Raw genomic sequence first — 27332 nt, 5'->3', positions numbered from 1 at the left:
GTACTTGTCCCATACATGATTCTTGTGGTTCTTGAATAAAACCGCCATCTTCCTAAGAGCGGCGTCCTTGACTTTCTCCACATCTGCATCTGTGAAATGATCTGGTAGGGTGAAATGTTCCATGAGAGTATCCCAAAGCAGTTTTTTTGTCTGTCGTCGACAAAAGTAATATTTGGACGTGGCTTTGCTGGCACTCTCCATTCTTGAAGGGAGATCGGGAGTTGGTCCTTCACAAGAACTCCGCACTGACGAACGAACTTGTCCGCAATCTTCTTAGGCGCTAATGGTTCGCCATTAGGTCTGATTGCCTCGATATTGTACTTTACGCCCTCCTTCAACTTTTTGTTCGGGCCTCGTTTTGTTCTTTTGCCTGAAGATTTGCTCGATCCGGATGGCTGAAAGAAGAAAGATCGATTCGTTAATATATCTTCAACTCATTTAAAACATGTGATGATCACCAGATGCCTGCTTCTATAAATATATATACCTCGCCGGTGTCTGTTGTTTCAAGATCAATATGTTCTTCGTCATCGTCATAATCGTAGTTCATGACTTCATCAATTCGGTCGTCGCGATCGAATACCATATCACCCTCTCCGGTGTTGTTTAGAAATTCGGAGCCGTCATCATCTTCTTCATTCTGATCATCATCTGGCCAGCGTATCATATCGAACATGGTCTGTTCTCTCTCTCTCTCTGTCGGTATTGTCCGCCATAGCTTTTATTTAACTATGCCAAAAGAAATATAAAACAATTTAGTATTCAAATTACATCGTCTCGAATAATAGATATAATCTCGAATACATCGTCTCGAATAATAGATATAATCTCGAATACATCGTCTCGAATAATATATAATATTGAATAGTACATCACTGGCTAGGTAGCTAATTAAAGATCGAATACTACAGAAGAATCTAGGACACTCGCGGTTCCTGCGGAGCGGGCGGTGGACACCCAAAGAGAAGGAACCCTCACAGGATCATAGCTGAAGTGAGATCCCTGAAGAAACTGCCAGGTATTGGAGAACCTGCCGCCCTCTAACGCAACCATGTAGCGATGGACGTGCTCGTCCTCCTCCCTGACACGGCGACGTACCACCTCCGGCGGGGCCGGCTCCCTCCACACCGAAACTAGCCCACGCGAACGCCACCAAACGAGATCAGGGTCGACGACGGGACCCGGGGCCGGGTTCCTCATCAAGCGGCGCGCCCCTCCAGGCAACACCTCCCAGTGCCAGCCCGGCGGAGCCCAGTCCTGGACATGGGTCAGTCGGACGTCGTCGCGGACGGGTCGACGGCGAGGATGCGGGTCGGGCATCGTCGAGAACAAATACTAGCTATATGCCCGCAAAAAGTAACATTTTTTTAATGATTGGATTTTGATAACTAAAATTTCTAACATTTCTATATAACACTAATTATGCTATCATTGCATATGTCAAAATTCTATATGCTATTTCATACTAATTAAGCATCTAACACTAAAAACAGAAAACACAACTTCTATACATCCATTAAAAAACTGAAAAACAACATTATATAAAAAATTTCCATACTAATTAAACACTAATTATATCCATCTAACATGCATTCATACATATATATACTAGTGAAAAAATAATAATCTAAAAAATCTAAACTAATTAAACATACAAAATACGTATATACTAATATATACATGCATTAATTCATACATATGTACGTGTGTGTGTGTGTTCATCATGCTTGTGTGTGTGTGTATGGGCTCGGGGAGGGGCGACGCCCATGGTGGCCGCCGGGGGCGGGGGAGAGGGGTTAGAGGGGGAGAGCTCACAGCGGGGCGACGGCGACGGCGAGGCGACGGCCGGGGGCGGCGACGGGCCGGGGCGTGAAGCGGGGGCAGCGACGTGGGGACGACGCGACGGGGACGGGCCCGGGGCGGCGACGGAGACGGGGACGGGGGCGGCGACGGGGACGGGGGTGGCGATGGGGGCGGCAACGGCGACGGCGTCGATCGATCGGGGCGCGCGGGCGGTGCTTCAATGGGGAAACAGAGGAAGAAACAGAGGGAGAATGAAATTTTCGTAAGTGTTCTATATATAGAAGGCACCTTTAGTACCGGTTGGAGCCACCAACCGGTACTAAAGGCCTGTTTTGGCCAGGCCAAGCGGCGGGAACCACACACCCTTTAGTACCGGTTGGTGGCTCCAACCGGTACTAAAGGCCCTCCTTTAGTACCGGTTGGTGCCACGAACCGGTACTAAAGGGGGTGCGCTGGCGCAGGTGCGGTGCGCAAGTTTAGTCCCACCTCGCTAGCCGAGGGGCGACCGCACTGGTTTATAAACCCCAGTGCGGTAGCTCTCTCGAGCTCCTCTGCAAAGCAGGCCTATTGGGCCTACATGTTCTGTGCTGCCCTGTGGGCCTACTGGGCCTTTGCGGGCCTGCATCCTGGCCCAACAACGGGTTGGGTTTCTAGTCGTATGCAGGCCGCTCTGGCCTAGTAGGCGGGCTTTTTATTTTTTTGCTTTATTTAATTTTGAGTTGTTTTTTTGTGTATTTAGAGTTTCTTTGTGAATATTTTTGCTTTAGGTACAAAAAATTAGAAACTTTCTGTTAGTGCCCATAGTTTTCAAATTTGAATAGTTTAAATTTTGAATTATTTGAAATTAGTGTGAATCACTAGTTTGTGAATAACTTAACTTTAAAAATCAGTAAATGCATGAAAGAATTTGTTTGCACATAAAATTTCTTTGCGTTTCAAATGCCAAAACACATAATTAACTACCCTAACTATTACAGAGATTCCCTTCTGGGTGTGAAACACAGAAGAAAGTGATGATAGTGAAGCCGATCACATCCCAGATCTTTGGGTGTGAAACTTTTTCTTCGCGTGTGTCCCTTTGCGCCGTAACCATGGAAAATCTTCATCATTTAACGGGATGCTCGGGTCAATATTCACTGTGAATGGAGCAATTTCATCAAACTTTTCATAATCTTCTGACTTGTCTGTCTTGTCATCCACTCCCACGATGTTTCTCTTTCCAGAAAGAACTATGTGTCGCTTTGGCTCATCGTACGATGCATTCGCTTCCTTATCTTTTCTTTTTCTTGGCTTGGTAGACATGTCCTTCACATAGAAAACCTGTGCCACATCATTGGCTAGGACGAATGGTTCGTCTGCATACGCAAGATTGTTGAGATCCACTGTTGTCAATCCGTACTGCGGGTCTTCCGTTACCCCGCCTCGTGTCATATTGACCCATTTGCACTGAAACAAAGGGACCTTCAAACCACGTCGATAGTCAAGTTCCCATATGTCCTGTATATAACCATAATATGTTTCCTTTCCTGTCTTGGTTTCTGCATCAAAGCGGACGCCACTGTTTTGGTTGGTGCTCTTCTTATCTTGGGCGATCGTTTAAAATGTATTACCATTTATCTCGTACCCTTTGAAAGTCATTATATTCGAAAATGGTAACTGGGACAACAAGTACATGTCATCTTCAATAGAGGTGTCATGCATGGTACGTGTCTGCAACCAGCTGGCGAAACTCCTGATTTGTTCATGTGTAATCCAGTCATCAGACCGCTCCGGGTGTTTGGAGCGTAGCAAATTCTTGTGTTCATCCATATACGGAGCCACCAAGGCAGAATTCTGTAAAACTGTGTAGTGTGCTTCAGTGAGAGAATGTCCGTCCATACATATTATTTGTTTCCCTCCTAGCGTGCCTTTTCCATCCAGTCTGCCCTTATGCCGCGATTCAGGAACACCAATCGGCTTAAGGTCAGGAATAAAGTAAATACAAAACTCAATGACCTCCTCATTTTGACGGCCCTTGGAGATGCTTCCTTCTGGCCTAGCACGGTTATGAACATATTTTTTTAAGACTCCCATAAACCTCTCAAAGGGGAACATATTGTGTAGAAATACAGGACCCAAAACGTTAATCTCTTCGCATAGGTGAACTAGGACGTGCGTCATGATGTTGAAGAAGGATGGTGGGAACACCAACTCGAAACTGACAAGACATTGCACCAAATCATTCTGTAACCTTGGTATGATTTCTGGATCGATTACCTTCTGAGAGATTGCATTGAGAAATGCACATAGCTTCACAATGGCTAATCGAACGTTTTCCGGTAGAAGCCCCTTCAATGCAACCGGAAGCAGTTGCGTCATAATCACGTGGTAGTCATGAGACTTTAGGTTCTGAAACTTTTTCTCTGCCATGTTTATTATTCCCTTTATATTCGACGAGAAGCCAGACGGTACCTTAATACTGAGCAGGCATTCAAAAAAGATTTCTTTCTCTTCTTTGGTAAGAGCGTAGCTTGCATGACCCTGATGTATGTCGTCTTTTCCGTGCATACGTTGCTGGTCCTCCCGTGCCTCAGGTATATCTTTTGTCTTCCCATACACGCCCAAGAAGCCAAGAAGGGCCACACAAAGATTCTTCGTCACGTGCATCACGTCGATTGCGGAGCGGACCTCTAGGTCTTTCCAATAGGGCAGGTCCCAAAATATAGATTTCTTCTTCCACATGGGTGCGCGCCCGTCAGCGTCATTCGGAACAGGTTGTCCACCAGGACCCTTTCCAAAGACCACCTTCAAATCCTTGACCATATCATGTACATCAGCACCAGTACGGTGGCGAGGCTTCGTCCGGTGATCCGCCTCACCTTTGAAATGCTTGCCTTTCTTTCTTACGGGATGCCTGCTCGGAAGAAATCGACGATGTCCCAGGTACACATTCTTCTTACAATTAGCCAAATATATACCGTCGGTAGCGTCCAAACAGTGCGTGCATGCGCGGTATCCCTTGTTTGTCTGTCCTGAAAGGTTACTGAAAGCAGGTCAATCATTGATGGTCACGAACAGCAACGCCTTTAGGTCAAATTCTTCCCCCATGTGCTCATCCCACGCACGTACACCTGTTTCATTCCACAGTTGTAAGAGTTCTTCAACTAATGGCCTTAGGTACACATCAATGTCGTCGTCGGGTTGCTTAGGGCCTTGGATGAGCACTGGCATCATAATGAACTTCCGCTTTATGCACAACCAAGGAGGAAGGTTATACAAACATAGAGTCACAGGCCAGGTGCTATGGTTGCTGCTCTGCTCCCCAAAAGGATTAATGCCATCTGCGCTTAGACCAAACCATACGCTCCTTGCGTCATCTGCAAACTCCTTCCCGTACTTTCTTTCGATTTTTCTCCACTGCGACCCGTCAGCGGGTACTCTCAACTTTCCGTCTTTCTTACAGTCTTCTCTATGCCATCGCATCGCCTTGGCATGCTCTTTGTTTTGGAACAAACGTTTCAACCGTGGTATTATAGGAGCATACCACATCACCTTGGCAGGAATCTTCTTCCTGGGGCGCTCGCCCTCGACATCACCAGGGTCATCGCGGCTGATCTTATAGCGCAATGCACCACATACCGGGCAAGCGTTCAAATCCTCATACTCACCGCGGTAGAGGATGCAATCATTAGGGCATGCATGTATCTTCTGCACCTCTAACCCTAGAGGGCAGACAACCTTCTTTGCTTCGTACGTACTCTCGGGCAATTCGTTGTCCTTTGGAAGCATATCCTTTATCATTACCAGCAACTTTCCAAATCCCTTATAAGATACACCATTCTCTGCCTTCCATTGCAGCAATTCCAGTGTGGTGCCCAGCTTTTTCTTGTCACCTACGCAATTCGGGTACAACAATTTTTTGTGATCCTCTAACATGCGCTGCAACTTCTTCTTCTCCAAATCACTTGCGCAGTTTCTCTTTGCATCGGCAATGGCCCGACCTAGATCATCAACGGGCTCATCTGATGCCTCTTCTTCAGCTTCTTCCCGCATTGCCGGCTCAGCTTCTTCCCGCATTACCGGCTCAGCTTCTTCCCCCATTATTGTATCATTGTATTCAGGGAACCCATGGACAGGATAGCTGTCGTCGTCCTCTTCTTCTTCATTGTCTTCCATCATAACCCCTCTTTCTCCGTGCTTGGTCCAAACATTATAGTGGGGCATGAAACCGGACTTAAACAGGTGGACGTGAATGGTTCTTGACGTAGAGTAATTCTGACCATTCTTACAGCCAACACATGGACAAGGCATAAAACCATCCGCCCGCTTGTTTGCCTCAGCCGCAAGCAGAAAAGTATGCATGCCCTCAACGAACTGGGGAGAGCATCGGTCATCGTACATCCATTGCCGGCTCATCTTCATTACACAACACCGAATAGACCAAATTAATACAAGTTCATACATAAAGTTCATACAACACTTAAATGCAACAAACAAATAACTCTCTAGCTAAAGCATTTAAATGCAACAACAAATGCGATCAAGATCGCAACTAAGGTAACAATGGATCCAACAGCATAATGATACCAAGCCTCACTATCGATGGCATATTTTCTAATCTTTCTAATCTTCAAGCGCATTTTCTTCATCTTGATCTTGTGATCATCGACGACATCGGCAACATGCAACTCCAATTCCATCTTCTCCCCCTCAATTCTTTTCAATTTTTCTTTCAAGTACTCGTTTTCTCTTTCAACTAAATTTAACCTCTCGACAATAGGGTCGGTTGGAATTTCCGGTTCACATACCTCCTAGAAAAAATTTCTATGTCAACTTGATGGGTATAATTTGTCATAAACACGAAATGCAATATATATACCACATCCGAATCATAACAAGGACGAGGGCCGACGGGGACGGATATCAAAACCATGGCACTATATGTATAACAAACAACGTACGGGTAAGATAATTATACGAGTAACTATATATCCAAATCACACAAACATCAATTTTTATATAAAATTTCATGAACAAAGAGGCTCACCACAAGGTGGTGCCGGCGACGGGACGGTGCGGGTGATCGACGGTGGTTACGACGGAGATTTAGAAGGCACTAAGTAAACCACACCTACATATGCAAACTAAGTGTTATTTTTGACCTCTTGCATATAAATCAAATACTAGCACATATATATATATTTCCTCCCAAATTACTAAACTCACAAATTAATCACTATATAAAGCATTGCAAGAGTTAATCTAGCAATGAGAGATGAAAGGACAAAGTTGCTAACCTTTGTGATCATTTGAATGGATGGGGGCCTTCAAATCTTGACAAATTTTGGGCAAAATGTGTGATGAGCTCGAGAGGAAGAGGGAAAGAACAGAGAGGAGAGGGGAAAGGGGAAGAACAGAGCGAGCTTGGGTGGACGAAGGGTTTATGTAGGACGACCTTTAGTACCGATTCGTGCCAAGAACCGGTACTAAAGGGGCTGGAGGGGCCCCAGTCTGACAACATCCTGCCACCACTCTCATTAGCACGAACCGGTGCTAAAGGTTCGCCACGAACCGGTACTAATGAGAGCGGCCCGGCTAGCCGTTGGAACCGGCTCAAATATAAACCAGCACTAATGTACTTTACGATTTGATCCTTTTTCTACTAGTGTGGCGACGACTTGGCGACGACCAGATCCATCCTGGTCCTTGTTTACGCGTTTGCGGCGACTGAGCAGGAGATCCATCCCCATCCCCATCTCGCTTCTCACTCCCACTCTCCATCGTCTCGCAGTGCACGCGTCGCCGGCGTCCGAGCCTCACCTCGCCGGGCCAGGTGCCGGCTTACTCCGCGGTCGCCGTCGTCCGCCCATTCCGCGGCGGATCCATCCTGCTAGCCAGCTTGGTACGAGTACGAACACCCCTTGCCCCTGCTTCCATCTCCTTGTATGAAGCCGCCGGCGCCGGAACGCGGTCGGTCCGCGGGTCGTTCTGTGCGGCGAATTTTGCACTTACCTTGGTTAATCCATTCTCTTTCAGCTCCAGATCGACGATGCTGACGAAATAACAATCCACTGTTCACCTGACACGCCGACCATCTCGCCGGCGCCCGAGCTCCCACCCCCATTCTCCTCGCTTGGCGAGGTGCCGGGGTTAACGCCGCGGCCGGATCCATCCTTTGAGGTACGGCCCCGTCCCCTCGCCCCCTGCTTCCATCTCCTCCGATGCCGCCGTCGGCGCCGCGCAGTGGACTGCGCCGGCACACTCTGTAGCTCGTCTGGTGCAGCAATGGTCGGGCTCACCTCCGTTAATCCATCCTCTTTCAGGTATGTCACTGTTCACCGTCAGTGCGCTTGGCTCTGAGTTGCACGACATTCAGGTATGAACCAATAAAAACTCAGCTTCCACATGAGAGATTTGTAACTAGCTGTTCAGTGTTATAATCCCTCCTCTTTTTCAGGTTGTCAATTTGTAGTTAGCTGCTTACTGTCAGTGCATTCTGCAACCACGCACAATTTTGACTGGCCATTTTTGGTGCAGCAATGGTCTGGCTCACCTCTGTTAATCTATCTTCTTTCAGGGTTCAGATGGACGACGCGGAGAATAAATCAAATCCACTGTCCACTTGCACTGCGAATCGAGCGAACTGCGGCGCTGGTCTGCACGACAAATCAGGTATGAGCCCTTCTCCCTGCGTCTTGGACACAACTAAAAATTCAGGTTCCATGGGATGCTCAGTCTACTAACCATGCTCTCCTCTTTTTCAGCTTGCCGATTTGTAGCTGGCTGTTTACTATCAGTGCATTCATCAACTGAGCTCCACGAACTGTTGACTGGCCGAGCTCTGAGCTAGCATGGCCATGGAGGCTGCACTCGTCAGCGTGGCGACGGGGGTCCTCAAACCTGTCATAGGGAAGCTGACCGTCCTGCTCGGCAATGAGTACAAGCGTTTCAAAACAGTTCGAAAGGAGATCAAGTCTCTCACTAATGAGCTTGCCGCAATGGAGGCTTTTCTCCTCAAGATGTCGGAGGAGGAGGATCCTGATGTGCAGGATAAAGTCTGGATGAATGAGGTGCGGGAGCTGTCCTATGACCTGGAGGACGCCATCGACGACTTCATGCAAAGCATCGGTGACAAAGACGAAAAGCCAGATGGCTTCATCGAGAAAGTGAAGAACCCACTAGGGAAGTTGGGGAAGATGAAGGCTCGTCGTCGGATCGGCAAGGAGATTCAGGATCTGAAGAAACAAATCAAAGAGGTGGGTGAGAGGAATGCAAGGTACAAGGGTCGTGAGGCCTTCTCCAACTCCAAGAATGCAACCGTTGACCCTAGAGCCCTTGCTATCTTTGAGCATGCCTCAAAGCTCGTCGGAATTGATGAGCCCAAGGCTGAGATAATCAAGCTGTTAACAGAAGAGGATGTTCGTGCTTCAGAGCAACAACAACAACCAAAGATAGTCTCCATCACTGGACCTGGAGGAATGGGCAAAACAACTCTTGCAAACCAAGTGTATCAAGAGCTAAAAGGAAAATATGAGTGTTGGGCTTTCATCTCAGTTTCACGAAATCCAGACATGACGAATGTCTTGAGAACCATTCTAAGTGAAGTGGCTAAGAAAGACTATGCTACCACTGAAGCTGGGAATATACAACAACAAATCATCAAGATCATAGATTTTCTAGCAGACAAAAGGTACATTTTGTCTTTAATATTTTTTCATTTCTACTTGTCATCTTTGAATGTATAAAATAGTTACTTATAATTAGATATCATAGGAAGATTGTACTAGTAGAATTTGTTAAAAAGTTCCATATAATTCTATGCTCAGGAATCTCCTTCATTACATAGGCACATCACTATTCCCTTTTATTGTGTAATTATATGGCATAAGTTTGTGTCAGGACCCCATAACACTACATCTTCTCACAGTACTAACTTGGCTCACTTTTCTTTCTAACTCTCCTTGAGCTCCCATAACATCCTGATCTATAATTATCTGTGCACTTTACCTCATGCTGATTTTGCAAGTGTGGCATTCATGTTACCCTGATTTTCACACAAAAATTGACACACACATTACTTTTTTCTACCTCCACCTCTCCCTTCTCTGGGCCCCTTGTTTCTTCAGACCAGATGCATCGTGCCTTGATACACTCGTCTTCCTATCCTCCCTCGTCCCGCCAACCGAACGCCACACTGCTCTATCGAGACCACCTCCGTTGAGATCCACTAGGCATCAGCCACTATTGTTGCCCTACATGGCCATACATCACTGGCAATGCAGCCATCCAAAATCGAAAAAACTATAGTTTACTAGGTTAAGTGAGCCTAATTTTTTTAATGGGAAAGCATGCCCAAACCAGTAGTCTATGAGGGAAAACACACATTATATATATATATTATATGTACTTTACTCTCTTTTCATTTTAGATCACTGGATCTTTGGGTCCACACCCAGATTCTTTGCTTTGTTGCTCATGACCACCTGATCGATGCCAACGTATAATTATACATCTTTTTATCCATCTCTTGTCTTTCAACATAATTGTCCAGTCTTGATCTTTTCTGTGGGCATGCCTCTTGTTTAAACAATTGCTTATTCCCCTTGCTCTCTGTAATTATCCAAACTAACATGGACATGCAAAAGGAATTAAGTATGTAACATATGCTCTTTTAGCACTTGTGTGCTTATACTTTTCATTTTGTCAATCTTAACGTGTTTCATTTACTCTTTGTCTGTCTACGCAGAACACTTTACTTTACAGCTATGCTAATTTGTCCTTATACAGGTACTTTGTTGTTGTTGACGATATATGGGACGTGGATACGTGGGATATTATTAAGCGTGCATTCCCCGCTACAAGTTCTACCAGTAGAATAATCACCACCACTCGTATGAACAGTGTCGCTCATTTATGTTGTTCATCATTCAATGGTCATATTTACAATATAAGGGCTCTTGATATGGTGCACTCAAGGCAGTTATTTCACACAAGATTATTTAAGTCCGATGAAGATTGCCCTTCATACCTTCAAGAAATTTCTAAGCAAATATTGCAAAAATGCGATGGGTTACCTTTGGCGATCATTGCTATATCTGGTTTGTTAGCTAACACAGAAAAAACAGAGGTTCTGTGGAATCAAGTGAAAGATTCAATTGGTCGTACACTTGAAAGGAATCCTTGCGTCGAAGGAATGATGAAGATATTGTCACTTAGTTATTTTGATCTGCCTCCTTATTTAAAAACTTGCCTCTTATACCTGAGCATGTATCTAGAAGATTCTATTATTGAGAAGGAGGACCTGATAAGAAGATGGATTGGTGAAGGATTCATTCATAGAGAAGGCAGATACACGGCATATGAGGTAGGAGAAAGGTGTTTTAATGAACTACTCAATAGGGGTTTGATCCAACCTGGGGGGACAGATATCTATGGCGAAGTGAAGAGTTGTCGGGTTCATGACACAATTCTTGATTTCATCATATCCAAGTCCATAGAAGAGAACTTTGTTACTATACTTGGGGTTCCCACTATGACAATTGTAAACCAAAGCAAAGTTGTTCGTCGACTCTGTCTACAAGGTGTCGAGGAAGGAAATTCAGCAGTATTGATCGCAGATCTCGTGTTTTCCCATGTTCGATCACTTACTATGGTTAGAGGTCTGTTGTCAATTCCTTCTTTGGAGGAGTTCAGACATCTGCGTGTTCTCAACTTGAAGGATTGCTCCGAATTGGAAGATCAACATCTTGAAAATATAGTGAGGTTGTTCCAGCTGAGGTACCTGAATCTCAAACGTACAGGAATAAGCAAGCTCCCAGAACAAATTGGGCGTTTAGGATGCTTAGAGGTGCTGGACCTAAGAGAGACTTCTATACGAGAATTACCTGCATCTATTGTTAATCTCAGAAAATTGGTGCATCTACTTGTTGAACGTGATGTTAAATTTCCTGATGGGATTGGAAAGATGCAAGCACTGGAGACGTTGAAATATGTTGATGCCTCCATTCAGCCATTATACTTCCTGTGCGGCCTTGGTCAAGTAATGAATTTGAGGAGTCTGAAGCTTATCCTTGAAATTCCTCTTGGGGAGGAGCACAACAAAGCTCTTGTCTCCTCTCTGTGTAATCTAGGCACCCAGAATCTCCGCTCCCTGGCTTTTGGGGATCAGAGCGGCCTCTTACATGAGGAATCTTTGTGCCTGCCTACCCTCAATGACCTTTCTATCTGTTTTCCGGCCTTCCCACAGGTTCCGACATGGGTAGGCTCCCTCAAAAACCTCCAACGGCTACGCCTTTTTGTGAAGGTGCTCAAGCAGGACGACCTCTGCACCCTTGGGGCTTTACCCAGTCTGCTCGTTCTGTATCTGGTGGGAAAAACAGAGTCAAACGAAAAGCTCAGAATCAGTGGTGATGTTGGGTTCCGATTCTTGAAGATTTTTATTTATGCTGGATGTTATAAACCAGTAGATCTGATGTTTGGGACAGGGTCCATGCCAAAGCTGGAAAAACTCGAGTTTAATTATATTTGCTTAGTTGAAGCTAACTCTCTGGGCTTTGGAATTGAGAACCTCCCTTGCCTCACTAGTGTCAAATGCATTACGGTTTGGGGTGATGATGGCATTGTTGAAGCCGTGAAGACTGCCATGGAGAGAGCAGCCAGCGCACATCTTAACCACCCTAGTCTACTCTTTCAGAGATTTCGCCCGTTACCCCCCCCCCCCCCCCCAGCTTGGATAGACTTCGCCCGTTCTCAAGTTTAATAGTGCTTGGCTCCATTCATCTCTGTTTTATGATACACTATTCTCTCAGTCGGATAATAATGTTGGATAATGATACAAAATTGTAGAATTGGTTAAGACTGCTACTGTACTGCATTTTCTGTAATAATCGGTCATCCGTACGTGTTGATGGTTTAATATTATTGGGCGACCATTCGTAGTCGTCATTCTCTAGTTGTCATCCTCTTTGGAAGTCATCATTCTGTATCTATAGTGATAATACACTTCTCCTTTGCTCTTTTATCCACCTGTGTGTAGTCGTCGTGCTCTTTATGAAGCAAGATTTTGTGCCCCTGTTATGCGCTTCTTCTCAATAGTTCTCTGAACAATTAGGACGTTGTTGTATATGTTTGCTGCAGCTTAATATAAGCCTGTCAACTGGTATGTATTACTGTCAATTAAATCCTGATTTTACAGTTCATCTGTTAATCAATTGCAGCGGTAACCAGATCAGTACTGGCTGATTATTGGGCACTTGAGTGTTGTGGCTGATCTTGAGGCCAGATTAGTTCCTGCTGTCAACAATCCCAGTTAGAGTTGTCATTCAGAAAATGTGTGCTCTTTCTGAATGGGTAAACTGCCTTCAGTCAGAGATTGGTGCTGACAGTTGTTTAAATTGTGCAATTTTATTGCATTCTTGCTTAGCTATTTCTGAAGTTAGTAATTTTGAAGGGAGCTCAGTGCCCATGTTATAGGTTCCAGAACTAAAAACTCGATGAGCTCGATGATTTGGATGCTGTTATATATGATTACAGTCTTTCACAGATCAATATACTGTTGATATATTATATATATTGCAGTTAAATTTCGATTTTAGCAATCATCAATTAATTTGCAGTACGTAGCAGTCTGCAATGAATGTGTCTAAGTTTCTGCAGACATGCCCTTTCTGCTGGTAGTGGTACCCATCATTTTTTTTGCAATGATAGTTAAACTCCAAATCGATGCTTCAGGACAGCAGACGATAATCTCTCTACGTTTTCTAAGCAATGTATTCAAGAATTAAGTGTGCTGGGGGCATTTTTACCTTTCTTAGTACTGAAGATCTCCGGTTGGGTTTATAAGTGAAGCAAGTTCTGTAAGGCACTTCCAGTAATACAGATACAAGACATTTTCAGTACTGAAGATCTCGAGAGCAGCCGGCTAGAGTACACACACTATAGTTGTAGGTGTTTGAGAGAGACCCTTTCTTTTTCTTTTTTTTTGGTTGTGAATTGTGCATCTTCAGTTGTTTGGTTTTTTGTCCCCGATAAATACAGTCATGTCCGTGTGGTTATTTCCTTCAGCAAGTTCGTTGGCAAACTGAAGAAGGCACCGGGCCCATCTCATTGCGGGTGGGATCCCTTGTCAACATCAACAACAAAAAAGAGTGCTGGTGTCCAGTGGAGGAAGTCGGGCTGGAAGACCTCTGCAACCTTGGATTGGAGGCTTGCCTGCTCTGCCCACTATTGAGTCTGAAAAATTAGCAGCGATCAAAATCTAAAGATAGGTTCAGGGTCATTGGCACCCATGCTTGAGCATCGAGTCCAGATTAATTGTTGCTGTCAACAATTCCAGTTCAGTCATTCAGGAAATGCGTGCCCTTTCTGAATGGGTAAACCGCATTCAGTTCACTCTGTCTCTCAAGGAGACACCTCTTGAGCTTTGTATAGCATCCAGGTTGTCATTTAGAAATTGCATATGTTGTTTCTCAATAGGTAGGTACTCAAATCTGTGAGTGGCTTCATCCTGCAGTTAGAGATGAGTACATATATATGAGGTGCTGGTAGTTGTTTAAACTGGATGAAGCCATTTTGTTCTTGGCTAGTTATTTCCTTCATCGAGTTCTTCGGCAAACTAGCCGTCAATGAAGCTCAGTGCCCCTGTTGTAGTATCCCGAACTTAAACAATTCATGAGGTCTTCTCGTTTTCTCGACGACTTGCATGATGTTATATATGCTTGCAGTCTTTCGCCTTCAATGTAAGATTGCTATATAGTATTGCTGCTGTTAAAAATTTGATGTTACCGATCACTAATTGATTTTGCAGAAGCAGATGATTATTGCTAGCTATGATCAAGATGAGTCAGGACAGCAGATGATTATTTCTGTGTCCTGGCTGATGTTGTTTCGTGAATGGGCTGCATGAAGAAGATGGTGCCGGGCATCGGAAAATGCCTAGAACCAGGAATTGACTCCGTGCGACCATCCGCACTTCCATATCCTTTGGCTGACATGTACCGTCGAGGATGCGCGGTGGTTTGATTGAGGCACTAAACACCCCTCAACAAGACCACATATAAAGATTTAAAAAAACCTGTGAATGTGTCTGTATCTTCAGGCTGTGCGATGATTATTCATTATTAGATTGTTTCGGAGATCAATGGCCGATCCAACACAGAATGCAGTGGATGTGTACAAGTTTCAGTTGACGTGTCGTTTCTGCTTGTTTCTGCAGGCGCTTATACAGTTGTATCTTTATTGTTTCCGATATACAAGCAGTGCTGCTGTTTCGAAATTGGCTACGAGAAACATAATTAACATGCAAACTGCAATTGCTCTTTCTCTGTACACATTTCTATTCCATTCAGTATTCGGGTTGTAATTTTCCTTCTTTTTTGCAGTGTACATCTTGGAGATGCTGCAAAGGAGACGCTCTCTGTTTCCTGGAGATGATTCCAATGGAGGATCTGCAGTTCTGCGCAACAAAACCCCTAATAGGTGTCCTCAAAGATTGCATCCTGCAGCCCAAGCCCCAGCCATCAAATCCATCTGTACCAAAGATCCTCGGGTGCTTCGATGGCAGCAGATTGGGTACTTCAGTCAGTGTCCTCGCTTAAGATCGAGTCCAAGACTCTTGTTGAATGGGCCCAAGAGATTCCGCTGTACACTGCACTACATCCCGGACACACGCTGCTGAACCATGGCTTCTACGTTTTGCATCACTGCATCCCTCGTGGGTCAACAATCTCGGGTTAATTTTTCTGAGTTTCTGTTCCTGTTGGCTCCTCCTAATCCGCTTTCCAGGTTAATTTTTCTGAGTTTTCAGGTATAGACTTCTCTCAACTGGAAAGAACACCCCGTGTCGGCCCCTCCTACTACTACAATAACAAGGGCCGCCGCAACTCCACCAACAAACGCGCTGACGCCTTCCGGTGCCAGATTTGCGGCAAGCCCGGCCACTCAGCTAAGGACTGCTGGTATCGTTTTGATGATGATGATGACTCACCACCAGAAGAGAAGGTGGCGGGTGCAGCTGATGGATCATATGGTGTGGACACAAAGTGGTATGTGGATAGTGATGCCACAAACCACATCACCGGTGAGCTCGAGAAGGTGGCCATGCGGGAAAAGTACCACGGCCGGGCAAGATCATACCCACACTGCTAGTGGAGGAGTTATAAAAGATTTGTCACGTTGGTCACTCAATTATAAAATACTCATGTAGAAAAATTCATCTTATAGTTTTTTCATGTCCCTAGTGCTTCAGAGAATCTCCTCTCCGTCCATCGGATTGCAATTAATAATTATGTCTTCCTTGAGTTTCACCCTTTCTTGGTTTTGATCCAGGATAAGGCAACGAAGAAGGTGCTATACTAAGAGCAACTCCAACGAGCCGACCCAAATAGACGGCATTTTTGTCCGCCTTTTGTCCGTTTGGGTCGGCCGCCCGCCCGCGTCCGCCCTCTTTTAGTTTTGGGTCGGCAGTGCGTCCAACGGGCCAACCCATTTCATGACCGTGCGCGCTTTAGATCATGCCAGCGGCCATGCCGTCGCCTTGGTTTTCGCGCTCCAGCGCGCGGGAAAGGTTCGCGCGCGCGCCGCGGCCGAGGCTCGTTATAAGAAGGCGCTCCCTCCACACTCTGCCCCGCTCATTGTCCGCTGCCCACTCGTCTCGCCGCTGCGCCACCTTGTCGATCCGCCGGCTGGGCGCTTCGGATTTTCGCGGAGTCCGCGAGCACCGCTCCGACGCCTTCTTCTCCGAGATCTGGTTTCGCGAGAAACGTCTCAGCCTCGGCACCTTCGACACCGCAGAGGAGGCGGCCCGCGCGCATGACGCGGCGGCGTGGCGCCTCCTGAGGCCTCGTCGGGATATGAATTTTCCCGACGTGTCGAGCCAGCGGGCGCAGGATCTGGCGCCTCTCCCGCGGCTTTTCACCGACGAGGATCGTCGTGTCCACCGGAGGCGGCAGCGTCGCCTCGCCATCGCCGCGATGGACGTGGAAGCCATGGTGGTGTGGCGCGAACGCTTCCCGCAGGACATCGTCGACGAGCGCCAGTTCTACAAGCAAAGGAGGTTGGAGAGGGACGCGAGGAGGATGGTGCGAGCCGCCTATCGGGAGGACAAGCGTTCGCGGAAGCAGGCGGTACAATTGAAACTGAAGCTACGAGAAACGTCGGGTTGGGACTTTGAAGACGAGCAGCATGCTGACGCCTACATTCAGACGTCGGAGGAGGACGTTACCGAGTTGGAGTCAAAAAGCGACGAGTAGTGGTCTTTTCTTTAACCGTGTACGCTAGAACTATCTATGTATTCATTTTATCGAAAAAAATGGCCGGCGGTATCGGCGACGAAGCAGTCGGGCGAGGGTATGCTGTTTGATGGGGAGCGGCCAATCCAATGTGCCACCGACCAGCGGGCCCGGTGAGGAAAGAGGGCGAGCGCGTGCGCGTCCGTCTCGTGTCCGCGCCGACGCAAATCCGGCTAAAAAATGTCCCGGGAATGGGTCGGCAGGCGGACAAAAGCGGACGCGCGTCCGTTTAGGTCAGCGCATTAGGCCAACTTTTTTGTCCGCACCGATCCAAACGGATGGTCGCGGAGGAAATGGGTCGCCCCATTAGAGTTGCTCTAAGGTAGATGCGTTCGTGGGCTTTACAGTTTGATCCCGGCGATATTCCGCAGTTTCAACATTTTTAGTGATGAGTGGATGCTGGAGTAGTTGTTTGGGTCTTGACCGTACGTGGTGGCAATCTTTAGAATTCTCTCCATTCCCACTCTTTTGGCTCATGCGTTCCACTTGTTTTCTGCACAACGATGGGCTACACAAGCAAGCTCCACTTGATTGGCAGTCCAAAGGATTACCATCCATAACCCACGTGTGGTCAGGAATACAAGTCAAGTCAAGTGTAGCGTTAGGTACACACGTTTTGCTAGCTAATAAACCCTTACACATAAGTATAGATATTTCCATCCTCTCCTTGGTCCTGCGCCACTGCACAAGTATCGCTGCTGCTGCTGCTTGCTTCACGCGTCGCCGGAGTCTGGTCGACGGTGGGATCCCGGTAAGTACCGACCTCATCCATCTCCCCTGCCATGCTGTTTTCTCATCTAGTACAGTGTGATGCCACCACCAAGGGATCAATGGAGTTGTTGTTTGGTGAATTTAGGCTTACATGCATATCATGAAAATCCAGAAAATGTATATCATGATTTTTGGAAGTTTTCTTAAGATAAATGTGTATTTTAAAATATAATAAAAATATTGCGTTGGTAATAGGGATGAAAATGGAGTGAAAAGTTTCCGCTTTTCCGGAGGAAAAATAGAAACGGAGAGGAAATATGAAAACGGAAACGGAAATTTGCAAAATGGAAATGGAAGTGGAATTTTTTATGCGGAAACGGAAACAAAAACGGAATGGTGTTTTCCGGTGAAACAGACGTGGAAACGAAACTTTCCGTTTCTGTGAATATGGAATTTCCGTTTCTACTATAGGCCCATGGCTGCTTTGTAGCCCAATTACCAAACAACACACAATGACACAATGAGCAGACTAGATCATTTGAGGACCAACTTTTACTTCCACACACATTCTCAACTAGACACAATACGGAATTGTCATGTACTATTACAATACTACCCCATGTTGCCAACACAACCATATTATCATGTAGCCATGTTAACAATTTCTTAAATTTCTTTGTCTTTTGTGTGTATTTCTCTATGATTCAAGGGGGTTTTAAGTTCCGACCAACACACCGTTTTGTTTCAGTGTCCGCTCTGTATTCGTTCCGTGTCTGTTTCCGGTAGTATTTGTTTCCGTATTCATTTTCGAGGTTTTCGTATTTGTTTCCGCTTCTGCAAAAAAAAACAAATATGGTAGCACCCAGTTTCGTCCATTTCCGCTCCGTTTTCATCCCTAGTAACGATGCTCATATTGAAAAATTCAAAAGCTTGTCTCTCCTTGTCTAAGTCTCAGCTTGGTGCCATTGAGGTGGATTATGATCAGTTATCCAACATTTCAACCAGCTTTTGCCTAAAACCAACTCGATTTTGTCTGTTTTGGTCGCTATTTTTCCACGGCAGATTATAAGCTGAGCAAAAAAATAAAAATTTCAGCAACCGCAAACTGGCCCATGGACGTACGACAGCTTTCAGAAGACCGAATAGAGTGATTCATGTTATACAAAATAACTGATGATGTAGCTTTTCTACATGTATTTCTTTTATCATATTTCTGTTTTTTTGGGTCTGTTTCTATATCTAGACTTTGGAGACTATTGTACCGGCAACCGTAATCTTGAGAATTTTCTTCGTTCTGTTCTGGCCTCTGCATGCCTCTCACCCGTTTATTAATTGTCAGTGCATTTAACCATCTACGAGCTCCATGGCCGCAAACTAACTGAGCTAGCACGTCCTGCGTCGCATGGAGGTGGCTCTTGTGAGTGTGGCCACGGGGGCCCTTAACTCCGTCCTGGAGAAGCTGGGCACTCTGCTGGTCGACGAGTACAATCGTCTCAAAGGGGTGTGCGGTGAGATTAAGTTTCTAACTGATGAGCTTACTGCCATGCATGCCTTTCTCCTTAAGATGTCGGAGGAGGAGGATCTTGACGTGCAGGACAAGGTATGGATGACCATGGTGCGGGAGCTCTCCTATGATATAGAGGACTCCATTGACGACTTCATGCAAGGTCTCGACCACAAAGACGCTAAGCCGGATGGCTTCATAAAGAAGATCAAACACATTCTGGGGACATTGGGGAAGAGGAAGGCTCACCATCGGACGTTCCAAGATTTGAAGAATCAAGTCATTGAGGCGGGCGAGAGGAATCAAAGGTACAAGACAACTCAGGCCTTCTCCAACACAAAAAATGCAACCGTTGACCCTAGGGCTCTTGCTATCTTCGAGGATGCCTCAAAGCTTGTCGGTATTGACGAACCCAAGGCTGAGATAATCAGATTGTTGACAGAAGGGAATGTATATGCGCCAGTGCAACAACAACAACCAAAAATACTCTCCATAGTTGGATCAGGAGGAATGGGCAAGACAACTCTTGCAAACCAAGTGTATCAAGATCTTAAAGGAAAATTTGAGTGTCGGGCTTTCGTATCAGTGTCACGAAATCCGAACATGAAGAAAATCTTGAGAACTATTCTCAGTGAAGTGGCAAATAAAGATTATGCCCATACCAAAGCTAGGGATGAACAACAACTTATCTCCAAGATCTCTAGTTTCCTTGTTGACAAAAGGTACTATCTCACTCCAAACTCATATATGTTTGGCATCCTTGAATGTATAAAAAACGTTATTTAGATATACCACATGAATTTGTATTGTTTTTAAAATTTGTTTCCATGTGTAAACCTATCACCAAAATAGTTCGACCAATTTTTTTAATATGTTATGAGAAAAGATAATCATAAAATTTGTATTGTTTTTAAAATTCGCAGAAGCTGGGAGCTGGCGAGCTGCCGAACAGGCCCCGAGTCACAACCTACCCTAATTAAGACCTAACGTTCATTGTTTATGTGCTTCCTTCATGTCTTTACATTAGTTAAGCCTGTTATATCCACTCGTCCATTTGAATCACCTGATCATATGATGTGCATGCAGCATGCACCCACCTATATTTATTCTTGGTCCGGATTAATCATGCGCACACACACACACATCACGTGCGGACATGATTATTCGATCCATGCATCTGTTATTTGAACTTCTGCATTCATGCTTCTCTAACATATACGGAGTATACACCAAATAAAGTGGCCATGACATGCACCATGTTCAAACCATTGCCAATCATCACTCTCATCTCCGTTGATCATGTTTGAACCACTGTGATTGATCGCCCTCCTCTCCATTGTTACTGTACCAAATTAGATTATGTTGTGTTGGTTGAGTCTATACTTAATCAATGTCATTTAAGCACTCATGTTCGTGTTTGTCGGCGATTAATGCAACTCCTATCTTACGATCTACTAGGAGGCCATGGAAGACACTAGAGAGAAGGGTGGTGCCCGAAGGGATCTCGCCGTGGTCTCACCGCGCGTCGCCTCCGCGTCCGCCAAGGCCCCGAATCTTGTGGCTCTGAATACCAAATGTTGGGACAAACCCTAGTCGGCCTCTCTTTCTCTCTCGCTCGGACGAAGGTGGAAGAAGAAAAGGAACACACTGCACACAATAATTTCCTGCCGCAAACGCCTCGACACACGGACCTGGTTGTATCCAGGAGTCTGAGGTCAAGCAGGCTTTAAAAACGATGAAAGGAGGCAACGCGATGGGTCCTGATTGTATCCCCATTGAGGTATGGAAAGGCCTCAGGGATATAGCGATAGTATGGCTAACCAAGCTTTTCAACCTCATTTTTCGGACAAACAAGATGTCAGAAGAATGGAGACGGAGTATATTAGTATCAATCTTCAAGAACAAGGGGGATGTTCAGAGTTGTACTAATTACCGTGTAATTAAGCTGATGAGCCATACAATGAAGCTATGGGAGAGAGTCATTGAGCACCGCTTAAGAAGAATGACAAGCGTGACCAAAAATCGGTTTGGTTTCATGCCTGGGAGGTCGACCATGAAAGCCATTTTCTTGGTACGACAACTTATGGGGAGATACAGGGAGCAAAAGAAGGACTTGCATATGGTGTTCATTGACTTGGAGAAGGCCTATGATAAGATATCGAGGAGTGTCATGTGGTGGGCCTTGGAGAAACACAAAGTCCCAACAAAGTACATTACCCTCATCAAGGATATGTAGGATAATGTTGTGACAAGTGTTCGAACAAGTGATGTCGACACCGATGACTTCCCGATTGAGATAGGACTACATCAGGGATCAGCTTTGAGCCCTTATCTTTTTGCCTTGGTGATGGATGAGGTCACAAGGGATATACAAGGAGATATCCCATGGTGTATGCTCTTTGCGGATGATGTGATGCTAGTTGACGATAGTCTGGCGGGGGTAAATAAGAAGTTAGAGTTATAGAGATAAACATTAGAATCGAAAGGGTTTAGGCTTAGTAGAACTAAAAACGAGTACATGATGTGCGGTTTTAGTACTACTAGGTGTGAGGAGGAGGAGGTTAGCCTTGATGGGCATGTGGTACCTCAGAAGGACACATTTTGATATTTGGGGTCAATGTTGCGGGAGGATGAGGGTATTGATGAAGATGTGAACCATCGAATCAAAGCCGGATGGATAAAGTGACGCCGAGCTTCTGGCATTCTCTGTGACAAGAGAGTGCCACAAAAGCTAAAAGACAAGTTCTACATGACGGCTGTTCGACCCGCAATGTTGTATGGCTCTGAGTGTTGGCCGACTAAAAGATGACATGTTCAATAGTTAGGTGTGGCGGAGATGCGTATATATGTTGTGATGGATGTGTGGTCACACAAGGAAGGATAGAGTCCGGAATGATGATATACGAGACAGAGTTGGGTAGCACCAATTGAAGAGAAGCTTGTCCAACATCGTCTGAGATGGTTTGAGCATATTCAGCGCAGGCCCCCAGAAGCCCCAGTGCATAGCGGATGGCTAAAGTGTGCGGAGAATGTCAAGAGAGGTCGGGGTAGACCGAATTTGACATGGGAGGAGTCCGTTAAGAGAGACATGAAGGATTGGAGTATCATCAAAGAACTAGCTATGGACATGGGTGCGTGGAAGCATGCTATCAATGTGCCAAAGCCATGAGTTGATCGCGAGATATTATGGGTTTCACCTCTAGCTTACCCCAACTTGTTTGGGACTAAAGACTTTGTTGTTGTTATTGTTTTTGTTGTTCTAAACGCCTTAACACACGGACGGCGTTTTTTCTTCTTCAACACACACTATGGCTACGAACCAACTTACAAGTCCTTATGTAGGCGCTAGAATGCACACCTAGGAGGAGTACTAAAAAATATATTCTATGAGGGAACTTATAATTTTGACTATATTATATATGTAATTTAATCTGTTTTCATTTTAAATCACTATATCTTTGATCGTTGGTCATGACCACCCTGGTCGACGCCCCTTCCACAAAAAGTTAAGCACATATGATTATTCATCTTTTGATCCATCTCTCTTCTTTCAACATAATTGTCCATTCTTGGTCTTTTCCACGGCCAGGCCTCTTGTTTAAACGATTACTTATTTACCTTGCTCTCTATAATGCGCCAAACTAACATGGGCGTGCACAGACGAATTAAATTTGTAACATATGCCCCTTTAGTACTTGTATTTATCCTTTTCTTGCTGTCAATATTGAAGTGTTCCACTTATTTTTTATCTGTGTACATAGTACACTCTTTATTTCAAAGGTATGCTAATATTTATTTACCCATGTACAGGTACTTTGTTGTTGTTGACGATATCTGGGATGTGGATACATGGAATATTATTAAGTGTGCATTCCCCACTACAAGTTCTAGCAATAGAATAATCACAACTACACGTATGAACAATGTCGCTCATTTATGTTGTTCATCACTAAATGGCCATATTTATAATATAAGGCCTCTCGATATGGGGCACTCAAGGCAGTTATTTCACAGAAGAATATTTAAGTCTGATGAAGATTGCCCTTCCCACCTTCAAGAAATTTCTAAGAAGATATTAAGAAAATGTGATGGGTTGCCATTGGCGATCATTGCTATATCTGGTTTGTTGGCTAACATAGATAAAACAGAGGATCTATGGAATGAAGTGAAAGATTCAATTGGGCGTGCACTTGAAAGGAATTCTAGTGTTGAAGGCATGATGAAGATATTATCACTTAGTTACTTTGATCTGCCTTCTTATCTAAAAACATGCCTCTTATATCTGAGCATATATCTGGAAGATTCTACTATAGAGATGGAGGGCTTGATAAGAAGATGGATTGCTGAAGGATTCATTCACAGAGAAGGCAAGTACAGTGCATATGAGTTTGGAGAAAGGTGTTTTAATGAACTGCTCAATAGGGGATTGATCCAACCTGGGGAGATAGATGTATATCAAAATGTGAAGAGTTGTCGAGTTCATGACACAATTCTTGACTTCATCATATCCAAGTCTATAGAAGAGAACTTTGTTACTATACTTGGGGTTCCCACTCTGACAATTAGGAACCAAAGCAAAGTTGTTCGCCGACTCTGTGTACAAGGTGTCGAGAAAGGAAATTCAGCAGTATTGATAGCAGATCTCGTGTTTTCCCATGTCCGATCACTTACTATGGTTAGGGGTCTATTGGAAATCCCTTCTTTGGAGGAGTTCAGACATCTACATGTTCTTGACTTGATGAATTGCTCCGAATTGGAAGATCATCATCTTGAAAATATAGTGAGGTTGTTCCAGCTGAGGTACCTAAATCTCAAATGTACAGAAATAAGCAAGCTCCCAGAACAAATTGGTCGTTTAGGATGCTTAGAGGTGCTGGACCTAACAGGGACATATGTAAAGGAATTACCTGCATCTATTGTTAACCTCAGAAAATTGATGCATCTACTTGTTAATGATTTTGTTAAATTTCCTGATGGGATTGCAAAGATGCAAGCAATAGAGACGTTGAAAGTTGTCAATGCCTCCATTCAGCCATTAGACTTCCTGTGCGGCCTTGGTCAACTAATGAATTTGAGGAATCTGCGGATTCACCTTGATTTCGGATTTGATTCTGACACTGAGGATACAAATATGGTTGGGGGGGAGCACAACAAAGCTATTGTCTCCTCCCTGTATAAGCTAGGCACCCAAAATCTCCGCTCCCTGACTATTGGGGATCGGAGCGGCCTCTTACATGAGGAATCTTTGTGCCTGCCTACCCTCGATAACCTTTTTATATGGTTTCCAGCCTTCCCGCAGCCGACATGGGTGGGCTCCCTCAGAAACCTCCAGCAGCTACGCCTTGTTGTGAAGAGGTTCAAGCAGGACGACCTCTGCACCCTTGGGGCTTTACCCAGTCTGCTCGTTATGTATCTGGTGGAACAAACAGAGTCAAGCGGAAAGCTCAGATTCAGTGGTGAGGTTGGGTTCCGATTCTTGAAGATTTTTATTTATGGCGGATGTTTGGAACCAGTAGATCTGATGTTTGGGACAGGATCCATGCCAAAGCTTGAAAAACTAGAGCTTAATGCGTTTTGCATGGTTGAAGCTAACTCTCTCGGCTTTGGAATTGAGAACCTCCCCTGCCTCGCTAGTGTTAAATGCATTATGGTTGTTGGTGATGATGGCATTGTTGAAGCTGTGAAGACTGCCATGGAGAGAGGAGCCAGCACACATCCCAACCACCCTAGTCTACTCTTTCAGAGACGTTGAGTAAACAAGGCAATAACCGGGGAGTTGTTGCTATTCGTCGTCCGGCAGGCATTGCATGTTCTGAAGTTTAGTGTTTGTTGAGCCGTTGGTGTTGTTAGATTTTCATAAAAAATCTACTCTTTGGGAGATTTCAGTGATAATTTTAACAAAGAAGCCAACAACAGGGGAGTTGCTTCTGCTTGTATTCCGGCCAGCCGGTTCTGAAGTTTAATAGTGTTTGGCTCGATTCATCTCTCTTTTATGATACACTATTCTCTCTGTCGGATAATAATGTACTACGGATAATGATACAAAATTCTAGTGCACTACATTTTCTGTAATAATCAGTCATCCATATGTGTTGATGGTTTAATATTATTGGGCGACCATTCATAGTCGTCATTCTCTAGTTGTCGTGCTCTTTGGCAAGTCATCATTCTGTAGCTGTACCGGTAATGCATTTCTCCTTTGCTATCTGGGTCTGGGCGGACCTGGCCGGAACTCCTCTGCGGCGTTTCCGGCGGACGGCAGGGCGACTCGTGCAGGGGGTAGCGGCGACGGCGGCTCGTGTACTGCAGCGCGGCGACGAGGGCTTCACGAGCCCGTCTCGGGCTCGGCTGGGCCTAGCTGGGCCTTCGGCGCGGGGGCGAAACATGGTTTCGCGGGGGAGCTGGAGTCGGCACAACGCCGGCCGTGGCCATGGGCCACTTCTCCACCTTCCCTTTCCCCCTGTCGATTTGGCCGCGGTTGCCCGGTTTGCCCCTGTTGCTACGTCCGGTCGGTTCCCGCCTCGGGCGGTGGAGGTTGTCACCTCCGGCGTGGTTGCTGTTGCTGCTGCCCCTCGTTCCCGGTTGCCTTCTCTGCTCCCGCCGGTCTCGCTTCGTTTGCCACGGTGAGACGGCGATGGGGACTGCACGGCCGTGGTGGCGCATGTTGGTGTGCGGCGTGTTTGGTGGCGCATGATGGATCGTCGGGAGTCGTGGGTGGTTGGTGGTCCGGAGAAATCCGTGTCGGCTTGTCCGGCACCGACGAGGTGACGTCTGTGGGCGCCGCCGTGCCTTCCTGAAGGACATCGGGTTTGCCCCTTCCCCCGCAATCCTCTACATACCGGGGGAAACCCTAGGACTTGTCCGGGCAGCAGCGTCGTCGGCGTCACGGTCCTTCTTGAAGGTGTTGATTGGTATGCGGCGGTCCGGAGTGCTCGGAGTGTGGTGGAACTCTCCGGTGGGCGCAGCGGCTGTGGGTCTTCATCGTTTTCGTTGATCCGTCGTTGTTCGCATTTGTTTCTTTTTTGTTTTCTCTTTCTTTTCTTTTGGGTGTGACTGTGCTGCTTCCGCCCCAGCACCTATCATTGGCTATATCGAAGTTGGTTGCTTTGTAATACAAAGCGGGGAGAAACCCTTTTTCTTATAGTTGTCGTGCTCTTTTATGAAGCAAGCTTTTGTGCCCCCGTTACACTCTGCTTCTTGACAATAATTTTCTCAACAATTCAGACATTGTTATATATGTTTGCTTACGGTTGTTTACAGCTTAATATAAGCCTGCCAACTGGTATGTATTACTGTCAATTAAATCTTTGATTTTACAGTTCATCTGTTAATATTTTTGCAGTGGTAACCAGATCAGTACTGGCTGACTATTGGGGACTTGAGTGTTATGGCTGATCTATGTTGTTGGAAACCATCTTGAGGCCAGATTAATTCCTGCTGTCAACAATCCCAGTAGAGAGTTGTCATTCAGAAAATGTGTGCTCTTTCTGAATTGGTAAACTGCCTTCAGTCAGAGATTGGTGCTGACAGTTGTTTAAATTGTGCAATTTTATTGCATTCTTGGTAAGCTAGAAGTTAGTAATTCTGAAGGAAGCTCAGTGCCCATGTAATAGGTTCCTGAACTAAACACCTGATGAGCTCTTCTTGCTTTATTGATGATTTATCGAAAAAGGCTTTCGCCCTGCTTTATAAATAAAGCAAACCGCCACAGAGCACACATACAAGGACTAGTCCAAACACACGCACCCAAGTCTCACACACAAGTACGACGGTTCTGCTGAGGGCACAGCTCAACAAACCCAAAGAAACAAAAAGATAAACAGCAAAGGACCCAAGGAGCCACACAGGCGACTAATCGGGCTCCGACGGAGGTGGCGGGGGCGGCGGAAACAGACGGACGGCCATCGAGCGGAGGTCGGCGATGAAGGCAGAGATGGCGTCACGATCCTCAGGGCGGCTAAGCGGCCGCAAAAGCTGCAAGAAACCAGAGAGTTTGAAAATAGCGCCAGTAGCCCGTCGAAGAGGAACGCGCTAGATCACAAGCTTAT

At 45.6% G+C, this 27332-nt stretch overlaps 2 protein-coding genes across 4 annotated transcripts; both read left to right on the top strand.

Annotated features, from left to right (window-relative positions):
* The first annotated feature begins 7460 nt into the window (after positions 1 to 7460).
* On the top strand, positions 7461 to 12733 carry LOC125515627 (disease resistance protein RGA5-like). 3 transcript variants are annotated; one of them, XM_048681139.1, is made up of 6 exons: positions 7461 to 7684; positions 7825 to 7962; positions 8106 to 8158; positions 8360 to 8454; positions 8547 to 9472; positions 10570 to 12733. In XM_048681139.1, exons 5-6 carry the CDS (start codon positions 8634 to 8636, stop codon positions 12539 to 12541), a joined length of 2811 nt encoding a protein of 936 aa, XP_048537096.1. In that variant the 5' UTR covers positions 7461 to 7684; positions 7825 to 7962; positions 8106 to 8158; positions 8360 to 8454; positions 8547 to 8633; the 3' UTR covers positions 12542 to 12733. The 3 variants fall into 3 exon arrangements, with proteins under 3 accessions (XP_048537096.1, XP_048537094.1, XP_048537095.1); XM_048681137.1 differs by having other exon boundaries at positions 7819 to 7962; XM_048681138.1 differs by having other exon boundaries at positions 7819 to 7962; positions 8106 to 8454.
* A 4981-nt stretch (positions 12734 to 17714) lies between these two features.
* Positions 17715 to 25277, top strand: LOC125515625 (disease resistance protein RGA5-like). Its single transcript, XM_048681136.1, has 3 exons — positions 17715 to 17820; positions 19120 to 20006; positions 23095 to 25277. Exons 2-3 carry the CDS (start codon positions 19183 to 19185, stop codon positions 25034 to 25036), a joined length of 2766 nt encoding a protein of 921 aa, XP_048537093.1. The 5' UTR covers positions 17715 to 17820; positions 19120 to 19182; the 3' UTR covers positions 25037 to 25277.
* Positions 25278 to 27332: the final 2055 nt, after the last annotated feature.

The sequence above is a fragment of the Triticum urartu genome, chromosome 6, assembly GCF_003073215.2.
Source record: "Triticum urartu cultivar G1812 chromosome 6, Tu2.1, whole genome shotgun sequence".
Lineage (NCBI taxonomy): Eukaryota > Viridiplantae > Streptophyta > Magnoliopsida > Poales > Poaceae > Triticum > Triticum urartu.
Note: the sequence above shows the minus strand (reverse complement) of the source record. Positions and strands in the feature narration are given on the sequence as shown.